At 58.6% G+C, this 27,879-nt stretch overlaps 1 protein-coding gene across 4 annotated transcripts in view; it reads left to right on the top strand.

The window, feature by feature from the left end:
* Positions 1-27,879, top strand: part of FGD3 (FYVE, RhoGEF and PH domain containing 3) — a 34,394-nt gene that overhangs the window by 5,548 nt on the left and 967 nt on the right. Inside the window, exons 2-18 of one of the 4 annotated variants that reach the window (XM_073878244.1) lie at positions 3,272-3,423; positions 4,089-4,621; positions 9,024-9,113; positions 9,977-10,113; positions 10,235-10,357; positions 11,601-11,757; positions 13,960-14,098; positions 14,556-14,614; positions 15,868-16,014; positions 16,332-16,424; positions 17,699-17,778; positions 18,788-18,818; positions 19,691-19,798; positions 20,729-20,791; positions 25,345-25,467; positions 26,717-26,860; positions 27,617-27,763. In XM_073878244.1, coding sequence (XP_073734345.1) covers positions 3,372-3,423; positions 4,089-4,621; positions 9,024-9,113; positions 9,977-10,113; positions 10,235-10,357; positions 11,601-11,757; positions 13,960-14,098; positions 14,556-14,614; positions 15,868-16,014; positions 16,332-16,424; positions 17,699-17,778; positions 18,788-18,818; positions 19,691-19,798; positions 20,729-20,791; positions 25,345-25,467; positions 26,717-26,860; positions 27,617-27,763 — 2,226 coding nt within the window. In that variant the 5' untranslated portion in view covers positions 3,272-3,371. Of the gene's footprint in view, positions 1-3,271; positions 3,424-4,088; positions 4,622-9,023; positions 9,114-9,976; positions 10,114-10,234; positions 10,358-11,600; positions 11,758-13,959; positions 14,099-14,555; positions 14,615-15,867; positions 16,015-16,331; positions 16,425-17,698; positions 17,779-18,787; positions 18,819-19,690; positions 19,799-20,374; positions 20,666-20,728; positions 20,792-25,344; positions 25,468-26,716; positions 26,861-27,616; positions 27,764-27,879 lie in introns of those variants that run through there. The other 3 variants (XM_073878245.1, XM_025891814.2, XM_073878246.1) reach the window with 3 other exon arrangements.

Here is a 27,879-nt window from a genome sequence, read left to right as displayed (position 1 = left end):
AGGGCTGGTGCCGGTCAGGTGGGACAGTTTCAGAGGCCAACCAGAGGTAGCTGCTGTCAGTAGGGAGCAGACAGGATGCTAGGTGCCAGGCGGCAAGAGACGGGGATGGCGGGGGCTCTAGCCGGGTGCCCGTGTTGCTCCCGAGGAGGGAACATCTAGCAGCAGGTGGGGCTGGGTAGTGCTCGGCCCTGTGGCCCATGTGCAGGACCGTCCCTGCCTGTCTCGGGCAGCCACCGGGCAGTGCCAGAGCTCCAGAGCCACGTAAGTGGTCCACAGCGCCCTGCGCATTTAATTTCTCCATCCTTCTCCAGCGCCCGAACCTCCCCCAGGCTCGGTGCTGGGGCTTTGATGCTGGGTGGTAGCGGCCTAAGGTGTCCGGGGCTCCGGGCCCTGGCGGAGTCTCCTGGGGTTGGCAGGAGCCAGCCTCATTCAGCTGAGGGCTCAGCGTCTCTAAGGCGAGAGCCGGGGCCAGAGAGAGATGGCTGACGACAGCTCTGTGGCTCCTCCTGTGCTCGTACCCACCCCCACCCTGGCCCTGGATGTGTCAGAATGAGCCTGGAGCCCAGCCCGGAGTCCAGGGGCTGGTTCTCCAGGCCAGCATGGCCAGGGGCAGCCTTGGCTTCCTCATCTGAAACACAGAACATCACCCACCTTGGTGTCTGTGAGTGCGAGTGTACAGAGGTGCTGAGAATGGCTCCTGGCACGTGGTGCATGTGTGCACACATGTGTGTGTGGTACGGAAGCACGTGTGTAGGTGTGGGCACGTGTGCGTATGTGTGTTCCCTCCCCCAGAGCCCCTGCTCCCCCATGCAGTGTGGAGGGCAGGTGGGACCTGGGCTGGCCTTCTCTGGTGCTGACCTTGGACGTGGAAAGGCAGCGGGGAGACCAGTCCCACGGTGAGCAAGGCCGTGGGCTGCATCCCACGGCTTCCTGAATCAGACTGGGGGCGGTGGTCTCCACTGTTGTACCCCACACTCGGCTCCCTGTGGGACATCTTTGTGTTGAGCTTTGGGCTTTCCTGTCTGGCTGAGCTGGTTCTGCTGCCCTTGGAAGACGAGGTGGTCATGGCTCACAGGTCTCCAGGGGAAGGGTGCACCCCACTCCTCGGGATAGGAATGACCAGGTGGGCACCAGGGCTGCTGGAGCCTCCCCAGGCTGCGGGCCTGCCACCTGTGCTCGGCCCGACCCCTGTCCCTTCTGTAAAAGTGGCACTTGGGGGGCGCCTGGGTGGCTTCACTTTAGTGAAGTGTGTGCCTTCCAGTCATGATCTCAGGGCCTGGGATCGAGTCCCGCGTCCGGCTCCCAGCTCAGTGGGGAGCCTGCTTCTCCCTCTCCCTCTGCTGCTCCCCCTGCTTTTGTGCAATTGCTCTCTCGCCGTGCTCTCTCTCAAATAAATAAATGAAAACTTAAAAAAAGATGGCACTTGGGGAGCATCGACTTGCCAAGTTGGCTCAAGTCGGAGGCATCGTCATCTGTGAGCTATACTGACACGGTGGACCGTGCGTGTGCACGGTGCAAACCTGATGTCTCAACATGCGTGCGTACCCGTGAGACGGTCTCCCCAGTCACGACGGCAAGAGCCCGTGCATCGTCCCAGACCACCGGTTCATGTGTGTCTCCTGGAACTCTGTGTAGACGGAAAGGCAGGTGTGTCCCTTGTCTTCTGCCCGTCGGCTTCCACTGTGCACAGGTCTCTCCGGAGCCATCGCTCAGTGTCCTGGAGAGGTTTGTGTATCATCTTCCTTGGTGTTTGTTAGGATTCACCACGGTGGTCGTTATTCTGCAGACACCTCCTGCCCGTTCCCCTTCTGGGACTCCAGCTACATGTATGTTGTGCTGCAGGACGTTTGCTCCCGTCGCTCTCTGTGTGCGCTTCAGTGTGGATGGTTTCTGTTGCTGTCCCCCTCTCCCCCCAGACCTGCTCATCTTCTACAGCGTCTACAAGTCCCCCTCCTGCAGGCCTCAAGCTCACACTTGGGGGCTTTCACCTCTGGAAGCTGGAGGTGTGTGTCCGCATCTGTGGACGCATGCACGGCTGCCCTGGCTCGAGCTCTCGTCACGGCTCAGAGCACTGTTCGGGGAAGCAGTGATGCTGCTAGTAAACGGGTGGGCGTCCTGGGACCTGAGCAGAGCTCCCTGTGGGGAGCCTCTGCCCCCTGAAGGGGCTCTCCTTCCAGTGCTCTGCCCCGTGACCTCCTCCTGCTTGGTCTCCTGCACTGTCCCTCGGGTCCATGCGGGGCCCTGTCCCTGCAGGAATTACGGCGACTAAGGGCGCACTGCACCAGTTTTCACCTGTCGGGGGCGTTGTGCTTCACTGCCTGGCAGAGGGCAACCAGAAGCGGGCACCCTGAGGTGGGGTTGCAGAGGTTCCACCTGCCTCCGGAGGCCACACTGGACACACAGAGGCTGAGCGCGTGGCCGGCATTCCACCGGCGCGTTTGCAGGGCTGTGTCATGTCTGCGTGCTGGGCAGGGAACCCGGGTTTATCTCTTGTGCTATGAAAGGAATGCAGAAAAGCACGTCCTTTCTGTTTGGAGCCCTTCTTATTTCTCCCCGTTAAGCCCGTCAAGAACATGGCCGGGGCCGCGATGCGTGTGCACCCTGCTCCGGCTTTGCCGTCACTTAGAGAGAGGTCCTCCCCGGGGCAGTTTGGCCACATGGCAAGCCGGCTGTGCGGCGGTGTCCAGGTGTCACAGGCGGAGCCAGGGCCTCTTGGGCTCAGCAGTCCCAGCGTGGCAGCAGCGCTTCCCGCACTCTGCCTGGAGGTCTTCCCGCCTGCGAGGCACCGAGGGGCAGGCTCTGGACACGTTTATGGCTCTGTGTGAGAGTGAGGGAGAGCTGTGTGTCCAGGGATGGTTCTTCGGCCTGGAGGGGAGTGTGTGCTGGAGCTGTGGGCCGCTAGGCTGATCGTGGGTGTGAGCCCTGGGTGCCTGTGTGTGCAGGTGTCAGGAGGGTGCTTGGGTGTGGCTGGGAGGTGCCCCCTGGCCCTCTACACAACGGGTGGGTCCCCACCTCTCTGGCGTGGGCGCTACGGGCGGGGATGGTCAGTTCTGGCCTGGAGTTTCGGGCTGGGCACTCAGAGCTGCCCCTGCACTCAGCAGGAAGCCACGTGCTCCGTCTGCCTGCGGCCCATGACCTGTCCAGGGCTGGCCACGCTGGGCGGGGCCACGGAGCTGCCCTTCCACTCTCTGCCTTTGGAGCTGGTCTGACACCTGGCCCCTGCAGGTGCGGTGAAGAAGGCAGCTTTCATGCTCCTATCCTGTTGTTTCAGGACCCCTGTTCCAAACCTGCTGGACAGGAAGGAGATTTTCAGCCAGCCTCCCAGCCCCGCTCATGCTCACAGCCTGAGGCAGCCAACCCAGACCCCGAGCATGGCCGGCAGGGAGCCAAGAGCAGAGCCCTCCCTGGAGACCTGGGCACCAGGTGAGTGGGGTCAAAGGAAGACTCTGGGGACTGTCGATCTTCCCTGGCTCCATCCCCCTCACCTCTCCCACGATTCCTCACTCGCCTCTCCTCTGTGCCGGCGTCCAGGAGAGGGGGGCAGGGAAAGCAACAAGCAGCTCCAGGAAGCTTTGCGGGGGGGGGGGGGGGGAATCTGGGGCAAAGCCTTGGCCTCCCTGGCCCGGGGAGGGTCTGGATGGTGCGGGCCGCAGTGATGCCGAGGGGGCCCCTCAGAACCACATCCCAGGGTGCGGAGCACCCAGCTGACCTGACCCACCATGCTCACGATGGTTATTTTTGTGCGTGTGGTTTAAATATGTTGAGTGGCAGGTGGCTTCACGCTGTGGGATTCCTTCCCTCCTCCTTTCCTCCCTGTTTCCTTCTCTTTCTCTGTCTCTTTTCCTTCCTTCTTTCCTTTTTTTTTTTTTTTTTAAACAGAAGAAATTTATTTTTAAAATGCTTTCCATTTGCCATTCCCCAAAGCCTGCCTGGACAGGACCCAGCTGGAGCTGTGTGGGCTGTTCGCACACGGTCCGCTCCCACCTCCGCCCTTCTCTGGGGGGACATGCCTGGGGGCTGCGCTCTGGGCTGCGTGCAGGGGTGGTCCAAGCCTGGCTGGCACTGACCCTGCTCATTTCCCCCCACAGGCAGCCCCCCGGCCAGCTCCCCACGGAGCTCAGGCAGCTTAGCTGTGAGGATGGAGTCAGGAGGGGGCTCATCAACAGCCCAGGCCCCTGTCGCTGCCCTGGGGGAGCCGAACTCTGGGCCTGGCTGTTCCTCCCTGGAGCTCCCGAGGGCAGACCCAGGGAAGCTGCGAGCACTGCCACTCGGGCCTAGAGCCCACAGCAAGGACCCTGACCCCAGGAGCCCTGGCAGCCCAGCTGCTGCAGGGAATGGCCCCGCAGGCACAGGCCCTTCGGGGGAGCTGAACGGTGCTGCTAAACTCCCCAACCGGGACAGTGGGATCGACAGTCCGTCCTGCAGCATGGCTAGTGACCAGTTCCCCTGTGAGGAGGGCAGCGAGGCAGGCCGGGGCCCCGCAGTCCCGGGGCCGCACCTAGACGCAGCCCCAGAAGGCAAGGCCCTGCAGGAGGCGGCCGATAGCGACGTGGGCGAAGGTAGCGGTGAGGAGCCTGACCCCGAGGACGCCCCCCCGGAGGCCCCTGCGGACCCGGCCAAGGTAGGCCGCCCTCGCGTCTTGGGGTGGCAGGGGCTTTTCTGAGGGTTTGTGAGGTCAGAGAGGCCTGGCGATGGGTCGGCAGGGAGGGCAGGGGCCCCAGCACCTCAGTGATGACCTCACCCCCAGGCCTAGGTTCTGTGTCCAAACAGGGGAACAGGGACCCCACCCCTGGGGCCATGGTGGTAGGCTGCTCACGGAGCCACCACCACATCCTTTGCCAGGGCTGGCTGCCCACCTTGCAGAGCTCCTGTGTTATGAACGGGAACCGAGGGTCACCATGGGGCGTGGCAGGGGTGGGAACGGAGCCCCGAGCAGACGCCCCAGGAAGCAGCTGTGCCCATGGCATGGTGGGTCTGCTGTGCGAGAGCCCATGTGCACCCCGACAGCATCTTGGGCTCCGAGCTCTGCACTGGGATGTGTGGGGATGAGGAAATGGAGCCAGGGGCCCCTGGCTCAGAGACACCGCCTGTGCGGGGAGAATGGTGTAAGTGACCGGGTCCCACGAGCAGCGCAGGAGATGCCAGATCTACTGGCCCGGTGGACACAGTACTGGCGACAAGACAGGCCTGGCGGGTGAAGGGTGGGCCAAGGGCAGCCTCGTGCCCGCACTGTTGTGAGCCAACTTCGGAGGGCGGGGCGTGTTTGAAGCTAGGTCTTGTTATTATTTGGGTATGGTAACACCAATAGATCAGGGGACAACTGTCATGAGAAGATAGTTTGCTACTTACAGTTCCTAGGAGGAGGGGCGGGCCAGGCCCCGGGGCCACCTGTGAAGGACCAGAGTGGGTCAGGAAGCAGAGAGGGTGGAAATGTGCGCGAGAGCCTGTGTTGTGGTCTCTGTGGGAAGGAGCAGGTGAGGCAGGGTGAGCAGCTTTAGGATTGCCTGCACAGAAGCTGTCCCAGATGTGTGGCACCTGGTCCTGGGTGACCAGGGCAGGGGAGCCTGTGCGAGCCCACGGAGGGGCTGGGGTGGTTCTGCGGAGGCTGGTTTGCGTGAAGAGCACACCATTTGGGTCAACAAGAACACAAGATGGGCAGACATCCTACCACATAGAAACTGAGTGATGTGGCTACTGCGAGCCACACCACCCGTGGCTCTCGAGGTGTGCTCCCGGGGGGGGGGGGGGCGGGGGGAAGCTCAGCTGGCTGCCCCGGTCTCCCAGGTGGTTGGGGGCAAGTGCACACCCCAGGCCTGCTCCGCTCCTGCCCACACAGGCTCTGGGGGAAGGCCCAAGCCCTCGTGTCTGTAATGCAGAGATGCCGACACTTCTGGGTCTGTCTGTCGGCTCCGTCGGCACTGGCCCGTCCTGGCCCTCGGGGTGAGGTGTGCACCTGGAGCCCCGGGGCCCTGTGCCTTCGTCCCCCACCCAGGTAGCGGGAAGTCAGCCTTTGTCATGCGGAGGAAGTCCCAGCTACTGCTGTTTTTGTCACAGAGGGACAGTGAATCTTGTCAGATGCTGCTTCTGCGTCGATTCGGGTCATCATGAGGGTCTCTCATCATGTGTTGAGGCCCTGAATAAACCTCCTTTGGTCATGGTGTCCGGTCCTCATCTGTACTGTTGAGTCAGGTTTGCTGGTGTCAGTCTGCGCCAGGGCTTTCCATCTGCAGCGTCCTTGTAGGGTCTCTGCCTGCTCTGGCATCAGGGTGGCACTTAGAGGTGTTGGCTCCTCTTCAGTGTTTTGGAAGCATTTGAGAAAGATTGGTATTAATTTTCTAGTGAAGCCATCTGGTCCTGGGCTTTTCTTTGCTGGGAAGTTTTTTTATTGCTTATTCAATGCATTTACTCATTGTTGGTCATTCACATTTCCTGTTTCTTCATGTTTTCAGTCCTGGTGTGTTTCTAGGAATTTATCCGTTGATCTGGGCTGTCCATTTTTTTGGAACATAATTGTTCACATCAGTCTTTCTTGATCCTTTTCATTTCTGTGATGTCGGTTGTACTATTTCCTCTTTTATTTCTAATATTACTTATTTGAGACTTCTCTATTTCTTAATTTAGTTAAGGGTGTGTGAATTTTGTTGATCCTTCCAAAAAACAACTCTGTTCTGTTGATTTTTTCCATTGTTTTTCTGTTCTCTGTTTCATTTATCTCTGATCTCTGTTATTTCCTTCCTTCTGACTGCTTTGGCTTTAGTGTGTGCTTTTTCTGATCTCTTGAAGTGTGAAGTTACCTCATTGATTTGAGATCGTTCTTCCTTTTTCACACACACATTTACGGCTATGAACGTTCCTCTGAGTGGCCTTTGCTACGTCCCATAAGTTTTGGTGTTTGGTGTTTGTTTCAAGCTATTTTTCTAATTTCCTCTGTGACTTCTTCCACCATTCTTGAAGAGTTGTTTAATTTCTACCTATCACTGGGTTTCCCAGTTTTTCTTGTGCTATTTATTTCTAGTTTCATTCTATTGAGATTGGGAAAGATACTTTATATGGTTTCAACCTGAAGTTTGTTAATGCTTGTTTGGGGGCCTGATACGTAGACCGTCCTGGAGACTGTTCTGTGTGCACTTGAGAAGAATGTGCCTTCTCCTGTTGTTGGGTGGAGGGGTCTGTGTCTGTGTGTCTGTTCACACCCTCTGTTCCTTACTGACACTCTGTCTGCATGTCCTGGCCAGTACCATGCTGCTGCTTCAAAGTTTGCTTCCTATATTTAGGACTTACAAGGTTTGGTGCATAAATACTTGCTTGAACTTTTAAAAGTTTTTTATTAATTTAAGTCCTCTCTATACCCAACATGGGGCTCGAACTCATGACCCCGACATCAAGAGTCCCACACTCTCCGGATGGAGCCTGTGAGGCGCCCCGGTACCTGAGTATTTGTAATTGTTCTGTCTTCTCCAAGAGATGGTCCTTTTATCATCATATGATGTAACTCGTTGTATCTGGTAGCGGTTTCTTACTTACAGTCTTGTTTCTCTGATACCAGTGTACCCATTGCTACTCTCGTTTGATCTCTGTTTGCATGCTGGATCTTTCCCCTTCCACTTCCAGCTTGTGTGTGTCCTTAAATCTGAAGTGAGTGTCTTGTGCGCAGCAGGTAGTTGGATGCTAGTTTTTAAATCCATTCTGCCAATCCTGTCTTTTGATTAGGGAGTTTAATCCGTTTACATTTAAAGTAATTACTGATAGGGAGGGACAGTTGTCATTTTTTTTTTTGAAGTTTTCATTTTAATTCCAGTTAGTTAACATACAGTGTTATTTTAGTTTTGGGTGTACACTATAGTAATTCGACAATTCCATACATCACCCTAACAATAACAAGCAAACTTTAAAAAAAGTTTTTAAGGCAAGATGAAAGAGGTTAAGGCTAAATATATCAATAATGACCCAAAAAATGTGGTAAAGTCCCCTGTTAAAAGAACAGTACTCTCATATTGGGTTAAAAATTAAAATCCAATGATGTGTTTCTTGTAAGAGATATACCTAAAGCAAAAGGACATATATACCTTTTTATTTTATCTTTTATCAAGCATAGAGAAATTAAAAGTAAGAAATGATATTATATTAATTTTAGGCAAGGGATGGTTGCCATTTCGATGATTGTTTTCTGCATATCTTATGGCTTTTTTGTCCCTTTCTTAGAGCCTGCCTTATTTTTCATTGAATTTTTGTAATGGTATGTTTTGATCCTCTTGTCGTTTCCTTTTGTGTATATTCAGTAGATATTTTCCTTGTGGTTACTATTGAAATTACATAAAACACCTTGAACTTAGAGCCTTCTCTCGCAGGCGCAGCTAGCCTCTGTTTCTAGGGCTTTCAAAACTCTGGCACAGGTGACGTCCCCAGTCCGGCAGACAGGAGCCAGCAGTTCCTCGGGCGGCCCCCAGACCAGCCAGGGCGCTGGATGCGCGGCTCACCGCCTCATTTCTGCCCTGAACGGGGACCTCCAGCGGAGGGACTACGTTCTCCCGTGGGCCATGCTATGGCGCCTGGGGAGGGACACAAATGGGCATGCCGGTTGTTGCCGGGTTTCCCGTTTGCTGGAATCCCCTCTTGGTTTTACTGTGATTCGGGGCGGTAGCTTCTCAGCTCTTCTCTGGAGTTCTCATGGAGGGATTGTGGTCTGTATGTTGTTGGTGCCATGTCTCTGGGGAAAGGGGGGGCCTGTAGCTTTCTAGTCAGCCATCTTGCTGATAGCAGGCCACAGAATATTTTGATGTGGCTGCTGTGTGGTCAGGGTCTCGGGAGGGCAGAGTTGTCTCTGGGATGCAAAGCTTTTGGGGGGGGGGTTGGCAGGGACTGTTGTGCCTTCCCCAGAAACCTCCCCAAAAAGTCCATCTGTGAGAACTGAGCCCCCTGCCCCAGTGCTAGTGGCCTCCTCCGGCCCCCAGGTCCCCTGATGGCCCCCAGTGTCAGACCCCGCCTCCCCAGGGCACCGGGCACCGTGTTTCTTCTCTCTGCAGTGCTCTGAGCCCCAGAAGCTGCTCCACATCGCCCAGGAGCTCCTGCACACCGAGGAGACCTACGTGCAGCGGCTGCACCTGCTAGACCAGGTAGCCCCCAGGGTGGGATCCCGCCTTTGTGCGCTGCCAGTGTCAGAGGCAAAGTCCCTGTCTCTTAGCGCTGGCTAGGCCTTCCAGCCGGAGTATGAGTGACTTCACACTAAAACTCAGGCGACTGTGAGTCTCCTCCAGAAACTCTTTTTTGCTGTCTGAGCCTGGGGCTCTGGGGTGAAGGTCCTGTCCTGTCACCTGGGCGGTGGGGGGGCGGGGGGGGGGGGGTGGTTCTTCTTGGCATTTGCATTATCTGAGCATGTAAACGGCCTCCCGGTAGCAGCCCGGGGTTTAGGAGCACAGGAAGTAAACCTCCGGCGGACCCAGAGTTCTGCCAGGTGTTGCTTCTGTTTGTAGCTCACAGAGTGGAGAAGGGGAATCGGGACCCTCCAGTTCCCCTGAGAGGTGGGCGGAGGCAGGACGGTCTGTCCCCGTCAGCAGAGGACTGTGTCTGCCTCAGCCGCAGTCCCTAGCTGCAAGGGAGCTTGCTTTAAAACCGTAGGTTTGAGCCCATCTGATGAAGCTGAGGTTCGTTAAGAAAACAGGAGGCCAGGGGCACCTGGGTGGCTCAGTCGTTTAGCGTCTGCCTTCGGCTCAGGTCATGGTCCCAGGGTCCCGGGATCGAGCCCCGCATCGGTCTCCCTGCTCAGCGGAGAGCCTGCTTCCCCCTCTCCCACTCCCCCTGCTTGTGTTCCCTCTCTCGCTGTGTCTCTCTCCACCAAATAAGTAGATAAAATCTTAAAAAAAAAAAAAAAAAAAGGAAGAAAACAGGAGTCCGTGGCAGCCTCTCCCGAGCCCCCTGCGTGAAGGCAGCTGTAGCAGCCCCTCCCTCAGCGCCCGCTCCTGGGCCTCTGCACCCCCAGGTTTTCTGCACCCAGCTGACGGAAGCAGGCATCCCTTCGGAGGTCACCACAGGCATCTTCTCCAACATCTCCTCCATCTATCGCTTCCATGGGCACTTCCTTCTCCCCGAGCTGCAGACGCGGATCACGCAGGAGTGGTGAGTGCGGCTCCTGGTTCCCAGCGACTCCGTTCCGCAGCTGTGTGGGATTCTCGTGGCCAGCAGCCTCTCAGTCGGAGTCCGTGTGCCTGAGAGACAGGCCCTGGCTCCTTCCCTGCAGGGTCCTGGCCAACCCGGACCCGCAGTGTCCCCACGCCTTAGCTTCTTCGTCTGCACATCAGAGCGACTTTAATACCCGCTCAGACTCTGTGGGATCCGCACACCAAACAGCAAGTAAACAGAGGTAGCAGCTGTATTCCACCCCCTGCCCCGGGTCTACTCCACATTTGCTTTAAGAACAGATTTTCCCCTTCCCAGGGCACCGTGGATCCTCCGGCTGCCCCCAGGGTTGTGCTGTCCCTTGGCCGCAGTCTGCTCGTTCTCAGGGGGGGACCCGCCCTACTGGGCGTCAGGATAATAAAACATCACAGGCGTGGCCCTCCCCCCGCCATTGTTCATGATACGTGCTTCCCCCACTGCCCCAGTGCTTTTTCCCTCTCTTCTCCGGCCTGACTTTGAGCCGGAGCGTGGGTCTCCGGGGCATTGGGAGCATTAGGAGCTCAGCCCCTTGGGTCCCCAAGAGCCCATTCTCCAGCTGCAGTCACGCAAGTGAGGGCACAGAGGCCAGGAGCCTTGACTAGTGGGCGTCCCTTCTCTTGCCCGGCCCAGTGAGGGTCCCTGTCGCTTTGTGGGTCTTCATGAGGAGCAGACTCCCCCTGCAGAGCAGGATATACTGTGTCCCCAAGGCCACTGATTACAGCCCGGGGCCCGATTGACCTTCTGTCCACACTTGCTAAAAATGGGTTTTCTTCTCAAGGCCCCGAGAGACTCCTCATGCACAGACTGCAGGGAAGGAGCCCAGGAAGAAGGCTTGCCCACTTGCCTTCGCTGGCAGCCTGCCTTCCGGGGACGTCCGCCAGAGCACGTTCTCATGATGCCGCCGCCATGGCTTTGTGCACATGCTCGCTTGCTTTCTGATGATGTCTTTAGGGTCACTTCCCCTTAGAACTGTGGTTCCAAGGTCAAAAAACTATTGGTATATTTTATGCTTCTTGAAATGTATTCTCAAATCCCTGTCCACACTGATTTTACTACTAACCTGCTGCTTTCCCGTGACATTGCCAGCATCGCTTGTCCCGTTGTTCCTGAAATTGGCTCCTCTAGGGGGTAACATGGGCCCTCACGGATTCTCTCTAATGCGCGGCCTGTCATTTGAGTGGTTGCATCACCACTGGCACCCCTGGCCTGGAGCAGCGGTCCTGTGCCTGCACGAGGGCCCATGTGGTCCTCTCGTTTACCTCCGTGTAACACGCGGTTCCCCCCCCCCCCCCCCACGATACAGGGGAGGAAAGGCTCAGAGAGGGTGACCGGTTTGCCCACCATCTCACAGCGCTGGGAGTTGGGCCGCTGCCCCATGGATTCTGGGGGACGTCCCCGTCCCACCCTGGCCCGAGCTGTTTCTCTGATGACCTCTCTCCCCAACAAAGGGACACGAACCCCCGGCTCGGGGACATCCTGCAGAAGCTGGCCCCATTCCTCAAGATGTACGGCGAGTACGTCAAGAACTTTGACCGGGCCGTGGAGCTGGTGAGCACCTGGACCCAGCGCTCGCCGGTGTTCAAGGACGTTGTCCACGGCATCCAGGTAGGTGGCCCGGCGGGCTGCACGGCACGTGCTGCGGTCCTGCTCGAGCGCGGGGAAGTTCGGTGACGCCATGGCACATGTCCCGCTCTGCTGAGTCACTCGGGACACAAATCCTTGTTGTCATTTCACGGGAGGGTGTGTGACCTGTGTCCTCACTGTTGGGCGGACTGCGACTCCCGCCTCCCTCCGAGGTGCCTCCCTGGCCACCAGGCCTGTGGGGACCTGCGTGTCCCCCTTCTTTCTCTCTTCCTGCAAACAGCCCTTTATTGTCTCTTCAGTGTTGCTTTTCCTTATCAATTTGCCGGGTTTTTATATGTTAAGAACATCTTTTCTTATCTGTCCTGTATCTTACAAGTTATTTTCCCTGTTGATCTTTTATTTTTTAATTTTATTTATGATGTTTCCCAAACAAAATTTTTGGTTTTTTAAATAGCCACATTCACCAGTTCTGTTTTTTTTTTTTTAAAGTGAGGTCTTTTTCTTTTCTTTTTTTTTTAAGATTTTTTTTAAAAGATTTGTCAGAGAGCACAAGCAGGGGGAGGGGCAGAGGGAGAGGGAGAAGCAGGCTTCCCTTCAAGCAGGGAGCCCGACATGGGACTCGATCCCAGGGATGACCTGAGCCAAAGGCAGACTCTTAACTGAGTGAGCCACCCAGGCGCCCACGTTCACCAGTTTTTTAATAAAATAACGCTTTTAAAAATCTTCAAAGTAATGCTTATAAATGCATTTTCTATCCCACGATTAGATAATGTTTTCTTCTACTGATACAGTTTCATTTAAAAAAAATTAGACTTGCTATTCCAGAATAGTTTCCAGGTGGATTGTGGTGTGAGGTAAGAGTCCAGTTTTCTTTTTGTGAATAGTTAGCCTCTTGTTGCAACATCCCGTATACCCTAAGTGCTGCGCTTGAACATCACATGGTGCATCTGTGCACACACCATACATACACGTGTGTGCACGCGTGCATTCACACATACATGCATTCCTCGATAGCCTTCTGCATTTCTCTCAGATCCTGTGGCCATCGGGTCACCCCTGATTTCCTAATGTGGAGTCCTAGATGCCTCCTGCATCCCTCAGCAACCCATCCCTGCCCAGAGAGGACAGTTCCGATGCCGAGTCCTTCCTCCCCCCAGCACCCTCACCCCTGGTCTGGGCCTGCCCCAGCTGTGCACACGGATCGCCCCCTCCAGGTTCCCTGGCTGTGCCTGTGGCTGACCCACAGCCCTGAGTGACCAGCAGGAACCGGGACCTCGCACTGCCTGCATCCACCACTGGCCCGAGCACCGGGAGGCTGGAGGTGTAGGCAGGTGCAGGTGTGGGGGTTGTGCACTCCCGTTAGAGCACGAGGTGCATCATGGTTTCTTCTCCCAGGAAGCATGTGCCCACCCCATGGTGTGCCCCACAGTCCTAGGAAGTTTCTTGCAGGGAGATACTTTGGAATTCCATGAATATCCCGTTCCTGGTCACCCCTGATAATTCTCCCCGGGAAGGATTGTTTCCGTGATAGCTGCAGACTGGCCTTCTCTGGCCCTGTCGTGTCCTTCGAGCTGGAGGCTGTTCCGTTGTGGGCCCTGAGTGGCACGGGTGGCAGGCGGGGAGAAGCAGGGGACAGCGTACCCTCCCCCCACAGCAGACGCGGGGGAAGGCAGGAGGGTCTCAACCAAGGAGCACGTGCCGGGGCACCTGCAGGAAGAGGAGGCAGGCAGCAAGGGCAGGGTCCCCAGCAGGACAGCACGGAGCTGGTGCAGTGGCCAAGGGCCTGGGGAGCCTGTGAGCAGTGCTGAGCGCCCACCCCTGCCTGCACTCAGGGTCACACTTACATCAGAGCATGCAGCCCCTCAGAGCGGCTTCTAGGCCACCGGTCCCCGTGTTGGGAGAGCTCCTGATGTCCAGGGAGGGAAGAGGCCCAGCCTCTAGCACCCAAGCAAGTGAGCGAGTGAGTGAACGTGCGGTGGGGGGGGGGGTTACCCATGAGGAAAGTCGTTGTGCAAGGACTAGTTTTCTCCTGCGAGGACCTGTATAAAAGCCAGCACGGGGTGTCTGCGTCCTTGCTCCGTTGTTCAGTCTCTCCAAGCCTTGGTTTACTCTGCTGTAATGTGGTCTGTAGTCAGCAGGGTGCAGGTGCCGTGGAGGCCAGAAACGGGGTGGGGCGCCCACACGTTTGTCTGCAGGTGCCACGGGCTGCCTGTCTCCCCACAGAAGCAGGAGGTGTGCGGGAACCTGACGCTGCAGCACCACATGCTGGAGCCCGTGCAGAGGGTCCCACGCTACGAGTTGCTGCTCAAGGACTATCTGAAGAGGCTCCCAGGAGACGCCCCCGACCGGAAGGATGCAGAAAGTGAGTCTAGCTGCCGCCAGGCCACGGGGCTGCTGGGCAGTGGGAGCTGGGGCCCCTGCTGGAAACCCACAGAGAGGAGAGAGAGGGACAGGGACAGAGTGGGGCAGATCGCCAAGTGCCCCCCAGGCACATCTCGGGAAGTAACTGCGAGGGGAAAACCGCCTCACCCCCACTGCCGTGTGAGGGGAGGACCCTGGTTCTGGGGAGGGGGCTGCTGGATGCTGGCAGAGCTCAGGCCCCAGGAAGGACCTCGTGGGGCTGGGGGTGCAGCATGGGGAGTAGGGTGCCAGCCCCAGCAGACCCCCTCACCAAGTGGACTGTGTCTGCGGGGCCCCACCTCTGCCTGGGTCAGGCCTCGTGAGCAGCCCCAGACACCCACCGGGAAGGGTGGGAGCAGGGCAGCCCCTGGCGAGGCCAGCAGCACCCCACAGCCCGGTTCCGCGTCTTCCTTCTGCAGGGTCCTTGGAGCTCATCTCCACCGCTGCCAACCACTCCAATGCCGCCATTCGGAAAATGGTGAGTGTGGGGCTCCTGGAGGATGCCCGAGGGCCCCACCACAGGCACCCCAGCCGTGGACGGGGGCTCTGCTGCGAGCCAGACAGGCCTGCCCGTTACTAGCTCTAAGGCTCCGTCTCAGCCAGCTCCAGCTGCTGGAACGAGATCCCACAGACGGGCTCACGCCACAGTGTGGATCTCACAGCAGGGTACCAGCAACTTCTGTCCCTGGCATGTGGGTGGGGCCTCCTCCTGCGTCTGCACGCGGCAGGCAGAGTGTGCTTGCTGGTGTCCCGTCAGTGCTGCGACCCCACTGTGGGGTCCCCACCCCCAAGACTGTGACCTCGTCTAAACTTCCCCTCCCGAGGGCCCCACCTCCAGACACAGCGCAGAGGTGGAGGGGATGGCATCCCCTGTTGATGTAACACCTCCGAAGCCTGGGGTCTGCGGATGGGGGAGCTCTCCGGGAGCCCATGCCCTGTGGTGACCCAGGTGGTTCTGTCCCTTGTGTGGCCTGCACAGTGCCTTGGCAGAATTTCTAAGTCCTCGCCCAGAATTACAGATCAGGGCGGTTCACAGGAGAATCCAAACACCTGGCTTTACTGGGAAACCCTGTAAGCCCCGCCCTGCAGCCTGTGCCCTCAGCCCTTCTCTAGGCTGCCACAGTCCCCACCCAGCCCCAGTGTCTCCCAATCTTGAGACCTGTTCATTTTCACACGGGCACTGTTGTTTTTTGAGAGGAAGAAAAGTGAAATGTTTGACCCCACGTCTCTCAAACGTGAGAAACGAGAGGCAGCCGCTCACTTTAGCACGACCGTTGCCACGTGTGGTCCAGTCCCGTGTCTTCCTTAGCTGCCTGTCCCCAGGTTTGCTCTGGGGCCCCTGGGACAGACCAGCCTGAGATCTGGCCCACGGTGGGGTGTCTGCTGCAACCCAGACAGGTCATGGTTCACTCTGGGTCCTGTCAAATTTCCCTTTCCACCTCCCCACGACTAAATCTGATGGAAGCCATAGAACTGCTTCTTGAAACTCTGTGGTCATGAGCTCCCATGGAGCCTGTGGACGTTTGGGGGAACCCCCAGGGGTTCCCTCTCTGAGGGATGTGGACAGAGCCTGAGGCCTCCCCTCAGGGTGGGCTCCTTGCCACCTGCAGCACACCTGCTCGCCGCCCCATCCTGGTTCCCTGATAACGGGCCACGCTTGCAGGGCGGGGTTCCCCTCACCCCCGGGTACCCCCGAGGCCGCCGCGGGCCTAAGGCTTGTCTGTCTCACAGGAGAAAATGCACAAGCTCCTGGAGGTGTACGAGCGACTGGGTGGGGAGGAGGACATCGTCAACCCCGCCAACGAGCTGATCAAGGAGGGCCCCATCCAGAAGCTGTCGGCCAAGAACGGCACTGCGCAGGACCGCCACCTCTTCCTGGTCAGGCCCCGCCCCTGGCTCCGCGCCCCCGCCCTCCCCGCCACGCCCTTCACTACAGAGCGACGCCCCCGCCACGCCCTTCACCACAGAGCCACGCCCCCACCCTCCCCGCCACGCCCTTCACTACAGAGCCGCGCCCAGCCCTATCTGCGGAGCCCTTCCCTGAGCCACGCCCCCGCAACGCCACGCCCTTCGCTACAGAGCCACGCCCTTCCCCACGGAGCCACGCCCTGCCCAGCCCAGCTGCGGAGCCATGCCCTGCCTCCTCTCTGTCGGGCCTCCTGGCACCCCTCACCCTGTACCTCTCCTGATTTCAGTTCAACAGCATGATTCTTTACTGTGTGCCCAAACTGCGGCTCATGGGCCAGAAGTTCAGTGTCCGGGAGAAAATGGACATTTCGGGCCTCCAGGTGGGTGAGCCCTTCCCTGTCATCTGCTCCCCTGGCAGGGCGCTGGACAGGGTGGGGACACTGAGCTCTGGCTGCTGGAGGGTGGTCACCACTGTGCACCTGGCCTGCCACCCACTTTTCGAGCTTCGGTTCTGTCTGTGACGCACATGTGGCCTGAGCATTTCTGAGCGCCACTCAGCCTGGCATTGTGCGTGGTGTGGGCAGCATCCTTTTCCTCTGCTTGGCCCACCTGCCTGGGCACTGCTGCTCTGTGCTTGCAGGACAAAGGACAGCACTGGAGTCCGGGCCAACCTCTGTCCTTGTGAGGTTGGTGCTTAGAGCCCCATTTACAAACCCAAAGGCGAAGCCTGGGGTGAAAGCGGACAGGGTGCCCTCCCTGCCCAGTTCCTGGTCCCCTGGTCCGTGCGCTCTCCTCTCCTGGGCCGTCTTGGAGTCCAGAGGAGGTTCCGCAGGCCCAGGGTCCAGATGACATGTTGTCCTTGCCGTCCCTCGCCTCCTGAGCCTCTCGGTGTCTCCTGCACAGGGTCCGCAGAGCTGGAATCTACCCTCTCTCCTGTGGGGAGGGCTCTGAATTAACCACCGCTTTACAAGTACTGACTAAATCAAGTACTCAGCTTTAAAATGGGAAGGTTTGCCTTAGTGATACAAGAAAAATACTTCTTACTTTGAAATTTTTGAGCCCCAGCTTAAGAAACACCATTAAAAGTAAAAACTATGGAAAAAAATGTTTTTTGTCATTGTTAGAAGAAATCATTCTTGTAGGTGTTTTTAGGTAAGAAATTAGTGGTGGATAGGTAACTAGACGTGCTAACACAGAAGCTCTCAACTCTGGGGCATTTGGGAAATTCCTGCTGTGAGGCCCCATCCCAGATTCTGGCTGGGCCCCCATCTCCCTACAGCCGGGCTGTGGTGCTGACAGTGGGGGACCTGAGGGCCACATCCATCCAGCCAAGTGTCTTGGGGGTGGGGAGTCGGGGATCAGGGGAGGCTTCCCATCACAGGGGCTGGTGGATCAGAGACCCCTGCAGCGAGGTACAGAGCCTCGTGGCCCTTTTAAGATTCCCATTCCTCTCTCAGGGGCCTTCAGGTGCCACGGTGAGAAAGCTTCCGTTTGTCCAGGGCTGGTGGCCGCCTTGCTGGGAAGCCCTGCAGGTGGGAGGGTTTGGCTGCCTCCTCCTCAAGAAAGATCTCCGTGTCTGAGAGCACGGGGCTGCCGCTCAGGGCCCGCTAAACAACCGGTTGTTTTGTTTTGTCCTTGGCCCTTGGGCCTCTAGGTGCAGGATATCGTCAAGCCAAATGCAGCCCACACGTTCATCATAACGGGAAGGAGACGGTCCCTGGAGCTGCAGACTCGGTACAGGCGGCCGTCCCCGCATCTGCTGCTATGAGCTGACGTTTTAGCTGATGGCTTCCTTTTCTAAACACGATAATTTTGTGTTGTGTTGTGTTGTTTTTGGTTCATCTTATTGTCTTATTTGTGGTTTAAAATGTACCCGTTCTAAAGTGAAGTTGATGAAAATTGAGCCTCTGCCTTCCTCTTCCCCCCACCAGCAGACGTTCTTAATCACCTCTGAGGTGTCCTGCCCAAATTTCTGCGTGTACGAACGTGTCCCGAGTTTTAAAATCACACACGGCTGTTTACCGTATAGCCTGTTCTGCTTCTTGCTTTCTTCATTTAATGTGCCAGAAATCATCCCATAGCCAAGCCCCGTTTCCAGAAGCAGCGTAATTCTCCATCACAGTCACCTACCAGTTCCTGCTCACAGGCACCCAGGCTCGTTCCGGGTTGCTGTGGGAAAAGGTGCTGCAAAAGCATAATCCTCACACCCGTTTTGTGCGTATTAGTCCTTCTGTCCGTCAGAAAGATTCCTGAGGTAGAGCTGTTGCTCAGAGGGTAGCACATCTGCTTTAAGTTTTGGGGGCCATTGTCACACCCCCTGCAGTGTGTGACAGGCTTGTGCTCTCACTGGGGGGAGTGTGTGGGAGACCCTGTCTCTCATTTCCACCAGTGATGTGGGATCTTTGTAAGACCTGTTGTGGTCCAGGGAGGTATTGATTTTACATCCACAGCAGAGGGGTCTACAGACCACACCTGACCTCACCTGGGCACACTTGACTACACCTGCCCCATCTGATCACACTTGACTCTGCACCTGCCCCACCTGATCACACTTGACCCCACACCTGAGTCCACCTGGACACACCTGCCCACAGTGTACCGAGTACTCAAGGATGGTCTTCCAGGCCTTGAGCTGCACTTGGAGTCTGTGAGCAGCTCGGGCATGTGCCCCAGGATTGAGAGGGGTGTGGTGGTTAATAGTGTTTAAGATCGGGTTAATAAGATACTGTGTTTGTTTTCATAGGACGGAAGAGGAGAAAAAAGAATGGATTCAGGTGAAGCTCCTAAAATTTTAAAGTAATCAGATGACCAAATTCTTGTGCAGTATGGCCATTTCATGCTGGAGCAAGGGATGGAGTGGCCCTGTGACCCCCCAGGCGTTGCCTACCTGTCCATCCGCCTTAAAGGGATGAAGTACCCTAAGTACCTTCAGATGCAACCAGCTTTTCAGTCTGTTCAGTTGCGCAGCACCCCAGTAAATAAGCCAACGCGAAGGGCTGTAGGCCGGCAAGCAGGGAGGGACCCTCACCCCGGGGCTGGGTCTGCGCTCCCTGGAGGGCCCAAGGGGACCATCAGCCTCTCCCCACCGCCAGCCAGCTGAAGCAGCGGTTACATAGGACGAGCAGTTGGTTAGAGGGTGGGACCTGTGCTTCCAGAGGTAGCCAGGCAGGGAGGTGGTCATTGTCCTGGGGTAGCCAGAGCAGACTTGGCTCGGGACCAGCTGCCGTGGGGGCCGTGGGGGACGCAGGGAACAGAGACCAGAGCCCGTGAGGGCAAAGGTCAGAGCAGAGGCTGGGGCAAGGAGCCTGGTATAGCACTAACTGGGAAGGCCTTGCGGCTTCCAGAACTCATAGAATAGAAATTTGTGCAAGGAGAGAGAAAAGAAATTCAAGCAGACGGGGACATGCCAATGCAGGAAATGGAGCCGTGTCCGCAAACCCGCACAGAGTGTCTGGGAAGCATCTGCGGCAGCCTGGAACGCCGTGGGAGGGCACCAGCCTCATGCGGGGTGGGCCTGGGACCTGTGTCCGGTCGGTAAGGGACGTGCGTGACCACAGGGCCTGTCCATGGGGACAGAGGCGCGCTGGTCTTTGCCCTCCAGGACAAGCTCGCTGAGGGCCCTTGTTCTCTGTGGTTTCTGTCTCAGGTCATCGAGGCCACCATCGAGAGGCACAAGCAGAACAGCCAGACCTTCAAGGCCTTCAGTGGCTCCTTCGGCCAGGATGAGGACCCCTCCCTCGCTCCAGATTCCCCTGTGAGCACAGCGACCTAGGGGCAAGGGAGGGACCTGGAGGGGATGTGCCCCAGGCCCCTTGCAGAAGGGCTGGCATCTCTCGCTGTGCCAAGGACCAGGGGCTGGCAGGTGGGCAGCGCTCTCTGTCCTTTGCTGAGCACTGACGTGGGGGCCAGGCCTCACGAGGGGCAGGCAGGAAGAATGCACTGCATGAAGCAGTGTGTGAGGTAGGGCTGGGATCTTAGCAGGGGGCAGCTCCCTTGTCCCCATACGGAGCCACCCTGGGGCTGAGGGGAGCCAGGAGGCAGGGTCCTTGCCCAGGGCCAGGTGGGGGAAGTCAGCTGCAGCTGCCCATTGGGGGCCCCCTGGGGCTGTAGCCCCCTCCTGTGGGCACAACCGCCCATCCCTTCAGAGTAAGGGTCCCTCACTCCCACCTCCCGCCACAGGCACCCTTGAAACCAAGGATGCCCAGCCTAGCCCAGCCTAGCGACCCCATGTCCCCTGCACCAGGCGTGGCTGTCCCTCCCCACGGCCTTATTGGCCACTTAATGTTTGCATCAAATCTATTGTTTTTCTCGCTTTCTGAATATATTTTAGAAAAAAAGTTTGCATTCCTCCCAGGCTGCCTTGAACAGAGGCCTTGTGGACTCAGAGCCATCCCTGTGGTTAAAGTGGTACCCAAGGAACCAGGCGGCCCCCACCCCCAGAAGGCCTGAGGATGGAGCTAGAACCCAGGGCCGCCTCCTGAGGGTGGCCTGATGTCGCGGGGAAGGGGGGCTGCTGGCCTCCGGGGCGTCCCACACTGGGCCAGGGAGGAGCTCCTCCCCAGAGTCACAGCAAACACTGGGCCCGATTTCCTTTCTCCTGACCCTGTGGTCAGACGGAAGGGCTGGGGGATGCTGTCCGTGGCCAGAGGCCCCCACTCCTGCCGGCCGTCTCTGTTCCCTCCAGGTGGTGGGCACCAGCTTGGAGGAGCCTGTGGTGGCAGCCAGCGGTGGAGGGGGTACTGCAGGGGTGAGTGAGCCCCCAGCTTCGGCAAGGGCAGGCAGTAGAGGGTGAGGTCAGACCAGGGTGCCCTCCGGGGCGGGGGTCAGACCGGGGAGCCCTCCGGGGTGAGGTCCAGGGGCGAGCCACCCCCATGTGACCTGTCCCCACAGTGATAGCCTCTGGCCAGGTTGAGAGGGGCTGGGGGAGCCTCCTGGGACCCAGGTGTCTGTTAGGTCAGCTGGGTGGAGGTCACGCAGTTGTGCCCTTTACCTCGTGTGGAAAGTACGTGATTAAAATGACTCAAGGTGGTGCCTGATCCTTAGGCAGCTGGGCCATCCAAAGAGGAAGGGTCAGCCTCCTGGCCCTGGGGGTTGGGAGGACAGGCAGGGGTACTCTCAGGGAAGGCTTCCCAGAGGCGGTGTCTGACCCACCTCGGGCCCAGGAGGATGGAGGGAGGTCCTCGCTCCAGGCCCAGGAGGGCGGTGGTACCCGAGACCCCCGTGCATGTCTGCTCACCTTCTCTCCACCTGGGGCAGTGCAGGCAGGGAGGGGGCTGGGCAGCCAGCGTCCATGTCCCCCCACCAGGGGCAGGCCGTGGACGTGCTGGGGCCCCTCCTCTCTGCCATCTGTGTGGGGTTAGGTCGGAGGCTGAGTGTGTGTGCCTGCCCATCGGGAGCGTCCAGTACAGGGGGGCATGGTTATTGACCACTGGCCCACCGGCCGTGAGCCCTGCTGACAGTCGTGCCCCGAGACTCCAGGGGGTGTGGCCCCTGCAAAGTGCCAGGGGACGCTCCTGGACAGGCTGGTGGGGAAGGGCTGGAGGCCCACACTGGGGCTGTCTGCCCGAGCCCCAGCCTGAGCCCCAGACAGGGGTTCGCTCCTGAGGCCCCCGTGCTCTCCGGCCTCCCAGCCTCTCCCCACCTCCCAGGCCCCCGTCCCCCAGCTGGTGCTGCCCCTCGGACAGCCTAGAGCTGCTAATGAGCCTCCCGAATTGAACACCGAGGCCCAGAGTCCGCCCAGTGAGGTTGTGCCGCCCTTGTGGGTTGGTCGTCGTTCTGGGTAGCCTTAGAGAGGCTTGCTGGGCAGCTCCGGCTTCTGCTCCAAACCCCGTGCTGGGAAGGGGGCCCTGGAAAAGGCTTTCTGGGGGCGGCCATTGTCTCCTTGGCCACAGGGGGCAGGGCTCCTGGCATGGGCTGAATTTTTAGTAAGCATACGTTTGTCTCCCACCGTGGCCCGTGCTGGTGGGTGGGACACATGCACCCAGATGCTGCAGCACCTGCTCCTTACGAGAGCAGAACCCGGGCCCCCAACCCATGTCCTCGGGCTACCAGGCGCTGGGAACACCTTGAGAAGCTTTGAGCCCCAGGGAAGGATGGAGCATTTGGAGGGCATGATGGGTGTAGGGCCAAAGGACAGGAGGAAGCCCCTTATTCAAGCGGCGCAGCTGCCTCACGGTTCTGGGGAGTGGAATGCGGTCCCCAGTAATTAGTGTCATTGAAGCAAGCTGCATGGAAGCGGCATGGGCAGTAGGGGAGGGCTGGGCCTGTCACAGTCCGTGAAACCCCTGGGCGGCTTCCTCAGCCTCCTGGCCCTCCCTCCTCTTGCTCCACCCTGCCCCAGGGCCTTTGCACCTACCCAGAACCCACAACACACACAGCAACAGACGGTGGCCCCGTGCTTTTCTCACCAGTGTGTGCTGCGAGCAGAGCTGTTGTTGGACCTGGGGCTGCTCAGTGTGGGCGAAGGTCTGGCCGTACAGGGCCTGACTGAGACCTGCTCAGTGTGCGTTTGTGGAAGGTGCTCAAAAATGAGTTTTCATTCTGACACCAAAAGACTTATCCTTGCCATAGATTTAAGCTTTTTCTTAGCACACTTAGAGAGGAAGGTAAACCCCCACATGGCTGCTGGTCTCGTTCCCTGAGCCCTGGTGTCCTCAAACGGTTCCACAAGCACTCCTTTCCTAAGAGTAGCTCAGCCCAGGCCAGGAAGTTTCGCAAGGTGGCTCAAGCCTTGTGTGCTCTGCATGCAGAGGTCATGTAACTCTTCACAGAGAGGCTTCCTGGGGCTCAGACCTGTGGGGGGATGTGTGCACCCCTGTAAGATGCCGAGCCAAGCCCCACCCCACCAGCTGGCCACGACCTGGGGGTGCACAAAGCTAGTGCTGCCCTTCCACCCCAAGCCCGCCCTCTGGAGCTCTGGACAGAGCTGCTCACAAGGAGCAGAAGGGCTGGACAGGGCCTTTGTCCACAGCCTGCAGGACCCAGGGCCAACCGGGAGGTGCCATCAGAGGCTGGTTGTCAAGCCACCCTTGGGGCCTGATTCTTACCTGAATGCTTCTCCTACTTGTGTGCTGTGGAACTGAAAACACCTGCGTGAATCAGACCCCTGCCCTTGGCAGAGACCACCTCCCGCGCCCCAGCACATTGGGTGCTTTGGGTGGAGACTCGCAGATGCCGCGGTTCTGTACCTGTCTGAGGACTTGACCCTTTCGATGTCCCAGCATCCAAACAAAGCCTGAGCACCCCTTCTCATCTGTGTGTCTGATAACCTGTCCAGAAAGGGAGTATGCTGAGCCAAGAAGACCCATCCAGGCTGTGCGGGTGGGCTGCTGACCCCCGTGTCGGTAGCCTGCACGGCCCGGGCTGGAGCAGCATCCAGAGTGGACATGCTGGGCTACAGTCCACAGCACTGAGGGAGCTGGTGCAGGGCTCCACTCAGTTGCTGTCCCTCAGCCTCCATCCTGAGCCGCCCTGCTGGATGCCCTCTGTCCTGCTGGCCTGCAGGTGGTGAACTTGGCCTCACGCCCCAGCCCCAACACAGCCGCCTCCTTCAGCCCTCACGGGCCAGTGCTCTCTTCTGGCTCTCGTCCTGCCCCTGTCCCCCCGGGACGCCCCCGTGGCCGCCTGGCATCAGTGATTCTGGGCTCTGCCCTTGGGCTCATCCGCCCTGCTGCTGACCACTCCCACCTCCCAGGCCCCTGGGGTCCTCACCTGGAAGACAGGGACCGTGGGGCCACCCTGAGGGATGGTGGAGGGTAGGTGGGGGCTGCTGGGCCATGGCAGGCCTCAAGGATGGTCACGTTCCCCTCGTCTCTCCTTCCCTGCCCTGCACCCCGGGCCCCAGGCAGCTCCCCTCCCATGTCTGGCCCTGAGAGTCCTGAGATGGTCTCCAGGAGAGGGGCCCCGAGGCGGGTGGAGAGAAGTGGGGATGTGAGGGGAGCTTGGCGAAGTCAGTCAGGATCCACGTGCTGTGATGAGCTAACCCCACTGTACAGGTGGGGACCCTGAGGCTCAGAGAGGAGACCCTCATCCGTGGTCTCATGGTTGATGAGGGGCAGGGCAGGGCCTGGGGGCTGCCCCCCACCTTGTACAACTCCTCCCCAGATGGGGAAACCGAGGCTCAGCCGGCGACCCCGCTGAGCCCCCACCGAAGCCTCGTGCTGCACCTGCTCCCGCCTGCCCCTGCTCATGTGAAAGCCCTTGCCTCCGTGGGGCTGGGGTCCTGGACACAAGTGGCATCACTGGGGCAGGGGGCCGGGGGCACAGCATGCAGCCCCCCCGCACCCCGGCCAGCTTCCACAGTGCTGTCCGAGGTGCGGCTGGGTGGCGGCGAGGGGTCTGGAGTCCAGTCTGCTTTCTACTTGTTTACCGCCTTTCTTCCTCTTTTGCAAGATGTTCTTGTCGAACAACTGGTAGAAGGTTACTCTGGCCGCAAACGGCGAGCAGGAGCGTCTGGTTGTGCTTCCCCGTCTCGTCTCTCTGCTCCTGCATCCCCTTCGTGGCAGAAACTCGGTTCTCTGCCTGAGCTCTCTGCCATTGGGTCCTTCTCCCCGAGCTGCACCAGGGCCAGCTTTAAACCGCGTCCCCCTTGTGGCCTCGACTCCGCCTGGCGTGCCCGGGCTGCTCCCTTAGTTTGGGACGCGTCAGAGTTAATGTGTGTTTGACAAAGAGGGAAATCAGCACTTGTTTGTAAGGACTAAGAAGATGAAGGAAAGTGAGCCCTCCTCTGGCCCTCCCAGCCCGCCCCCCCTCTGCAAGGGGTCTGAGGTTCCTGCCGACCTGGCCCAGCTTGTCGAAAGGCATTTGCAGTGTTCTCGTGACTTGTCCTAAAGCTTGTTTAAGCTCTCTGAACGCAAACCACATTGAGTTTCCTGACTTCCTGTTGTTCCCCTTGTCAGCTCCTGGGTGGGAGGGCCAGACAGCTTGGTGGAGGTGGAGGGGAGCGCAGCCCCAACCCGCCCCTCAAGCGCTCAGTCGGGCCCAGGGCAGCCCCTGAGCCTCAGGGCCACGGAGCCGGCCACACCAGGCTGGGCAGACCATTCCCCGGCGCAGGCTCTGGGCCCCGTCTCTTCAGACCCACCAGGTTGTCGCTGGCCTCCCTGTAGGCCATGTCGGTCCAGGCAGAGCTCCAGACCCACTTAGGCCCTCGGCGTGTGTGACAGTGACCACAGGGCAGCCTGGGGAGCAGGGCTGGGCAGGGGCTGAGGTGACGACACCCCAGCTTTGTTCCCTTCGGCGTTTTGCTCTGCATGCGCAGCACGTGTGCTCAGTGACCTGCCCCTGCACACTTGTCTCCCGTAGCTCGAGCCCAGGAGAGGGTCCGCTAAGACCAGGCGCGACAAGGAGAAGCAGGGCTGCAGGAGCTGTGGCGAGACTTTCAACTCCATCACCAAGAGGAAGCATCGGTGCAAGCTGTGTGGGGCGGTGAGTGTGGGTGGGCACAGCTCCGTGCAGCCTCCCCCCATCATGAGCAGACAGGCGCCACCCCGTCTGAAGGTGATGCTAACTCCCTTTCTCTGGCCAGCTCCAGTGTCTGACCAACGCTGTTGTGGTTGAGAAAGTGCCAGATTTGGAGCCTCAGAGCTCAGCGCTGGGTGGCCTGGGAGGGAGGGCGTGAGAGTGACCTCCTGCCCTGTGAGGGGGTGGGGTTGGGGAGGGGTGGGGTGCAGCCATGGGGGGAGCTCCCTCCTGCCACTTTGATCCAGGTGCTCCAAGGGTGCTGAAGGTTGAGTGGGCCTGTGGGATGTGGGACCACCTTCAACTGGCACCCCACGTGATCACCATCTCCATTTCTCCTCACAGAGTCCCCCAAAACCCTTTCTCTTTAGGAGGGGCTTCTGAGCTTGATATTGAAAGGGAAGGTTATTCCTGGTACAAGGACTCTTGTCGATTCAAATATTTCTAGGTTAGGTTATTAAAATGGAATTTATGTTAGCAGGTGGCTCTTGGCACAGAACTGCCTTAGAACTGGTTTTCCAAAAGGCACCAGCAGACCGTGCTGGGTGTGGTGGTCATTGTCATGCCCTTGCATGACACCTTGGAACACGGGGGGCAGGAGACATAGGTGGATGAGTCCTCAAGTGAATGGACAGCGGGGTGATGGATGGGTGAGTGGGTGGGTCGTCATCCATCCATCCACTCCGGAGTCCAACCACACATAGAACTAGAACTAGAAATCCAGTAGAAATCATGGAAATTGCTAAATCATAGGGTAACTCTATTTTCCGTGTTTTGTGGGGGTGGATAGCTGTTTTCCACAGCAGCTCTGCCGTCTTGCAGTCACACAAACAATGCGCAAGGGGTTGCTTCCTCCACGGCCTCACCAACGCTTATCGTCTGTGTTTTGGGTACTAGCCATCCTGCCAGGTGTCAGGTGATCCCGTTGTGGCTTTGGTTTGCATTTCCCTGATGATTAGTGATGCTGAGCATCATTCCAGGTGCCTGGAGCGTGTTCCCCGTCTTCTTTCCGTACACGCAGACCCCGGGACCCTCCAGGAGAGGAGGCAAGTCCTGGATGGCCAGCACTGGGGTCCCTGTCCTCTGACGAGGCTCCTGCAGAGAAGTCCTTCCCCTCCATATGCTATGTCCCTCCTGGCCCTGCGGCCCCTTCAGCCTCTTCCAGACGGTCTTCTGTCCCCAGGAGGTGGGGTCACAGGTGCTCTCTGCTTTGCAGGTCATTTGTGGGAAGTGCTCCGAGTTCAAGTCGGAAAACGGCAGGCAGAGCCGCGTCTGCCGAGAGTGTTTCCTGACGCAGCAGGCAGTACCCGAGAGCCCCAGCCCCGAGGCGGCACCCGAGGAGCCCAAGCACAGCACAGAGGTAGGCAGGCCAGATGCTGTGAACCTCCTGACGGGGGCCCTGTCCCTGGCAGCCTCTGCAGACTGTGCTCCCAGAGCTGGTTTCCCTTGTGCCAGGTCAGATTGTATGTGTGCATGCTCATGCTAGGTGTGTGGTGCGTGTGTTCACGGTGTGTGTGCCCACGTGGTAGGTGCATGGTGTGTGTGCATGCACGTGCTAGGCGTGTGGTGCGCATGTTCACGGTGTGCGTGCGTGCACGTGCTAGGTGTGTGGTGCGCGTGTTCACGGTGTGTGCACATGAGGTAGGTGCGTGGTGTGTGTGCATGCACGTGCTAGGTGTGTGGTGCGCGTGTTCACGGTGTGTGTGCACACGTGGTAGGTGCGTGGTGAGGGTGGTGTGTGTGGTGCACGTTTGTTTGCCATGTGTGCACGCACGTGTTATGTGCCTGGTGCGCGTGTTTGCTGTGTGTGCGCTCACGTGGTAGGTGCCTGGTGTGTGTGTTCAACTGAAACACAGCCCTTCCCTGTGAGCCACACCCTGGTTCCAGCTTTTCCATTTTTCCCTATTTTTTTCTTATTTCTGGCCCTGCGCCACTCATAGTCTCAGTCCACTAGAGGGTCCAGCCTGATACCCAGAGGCCTTGTAGTGACCCTGGGGTGGGTCAGGCTGGCCCAGGCTCTTGTCCAGCATGTTGCCAGGAGGCAAGGCCTGCCCCCCGCCCATGAGGGTGACACCTGCAGCGAGGCTGCCCCTGACCCTCCTTTTTTTGTCTCCAGAAGCCAGCGGCTGTGGAGCACCAGCCCAGCCTGCTCTGCAGCTCCCTGCAGGTGTCGGATAACGGTGTGGCCTGGAGTGAGGTGTGGGCCACCATCCCAGCATCAGACCCCCTGGAGCTGGTGCTGCACCTGCAGGGAGACAGCCAGGTGTGTCCCCCACCTGCCCCTGGGGTCGTGCTGGGGGGTGTGCCCCGATTCTCACAGCCCGGAGCCTGAGGCCCATGGTGCCCAGACGGGCCTGGGCCACGCTGCCTGGGGCCAAC

The sequence above is a fragment of the Callorhinus ursinus genome, unplaced genomic scaffold, assembly GCF_003265705.2.
Source record: "Callorhinus ursinus isolate GAN/ISIS: 27379988/994484 unplaced genomic scaffold, GSC_fseal_2.0 scaffold28, whole genome shotgun sequence".
Lineage (NCBI taxonomy): Eukaryota > Metazoa > Chordata > Mammalia > Carnivora > Otariidae > Callorhinus > Callorhinus ursinus.
The sequence above is the reverse complement of the archived record's forward strand: the minus strand, read 5'-3'. Positions and strand labels throughout refer to the sequence as shown.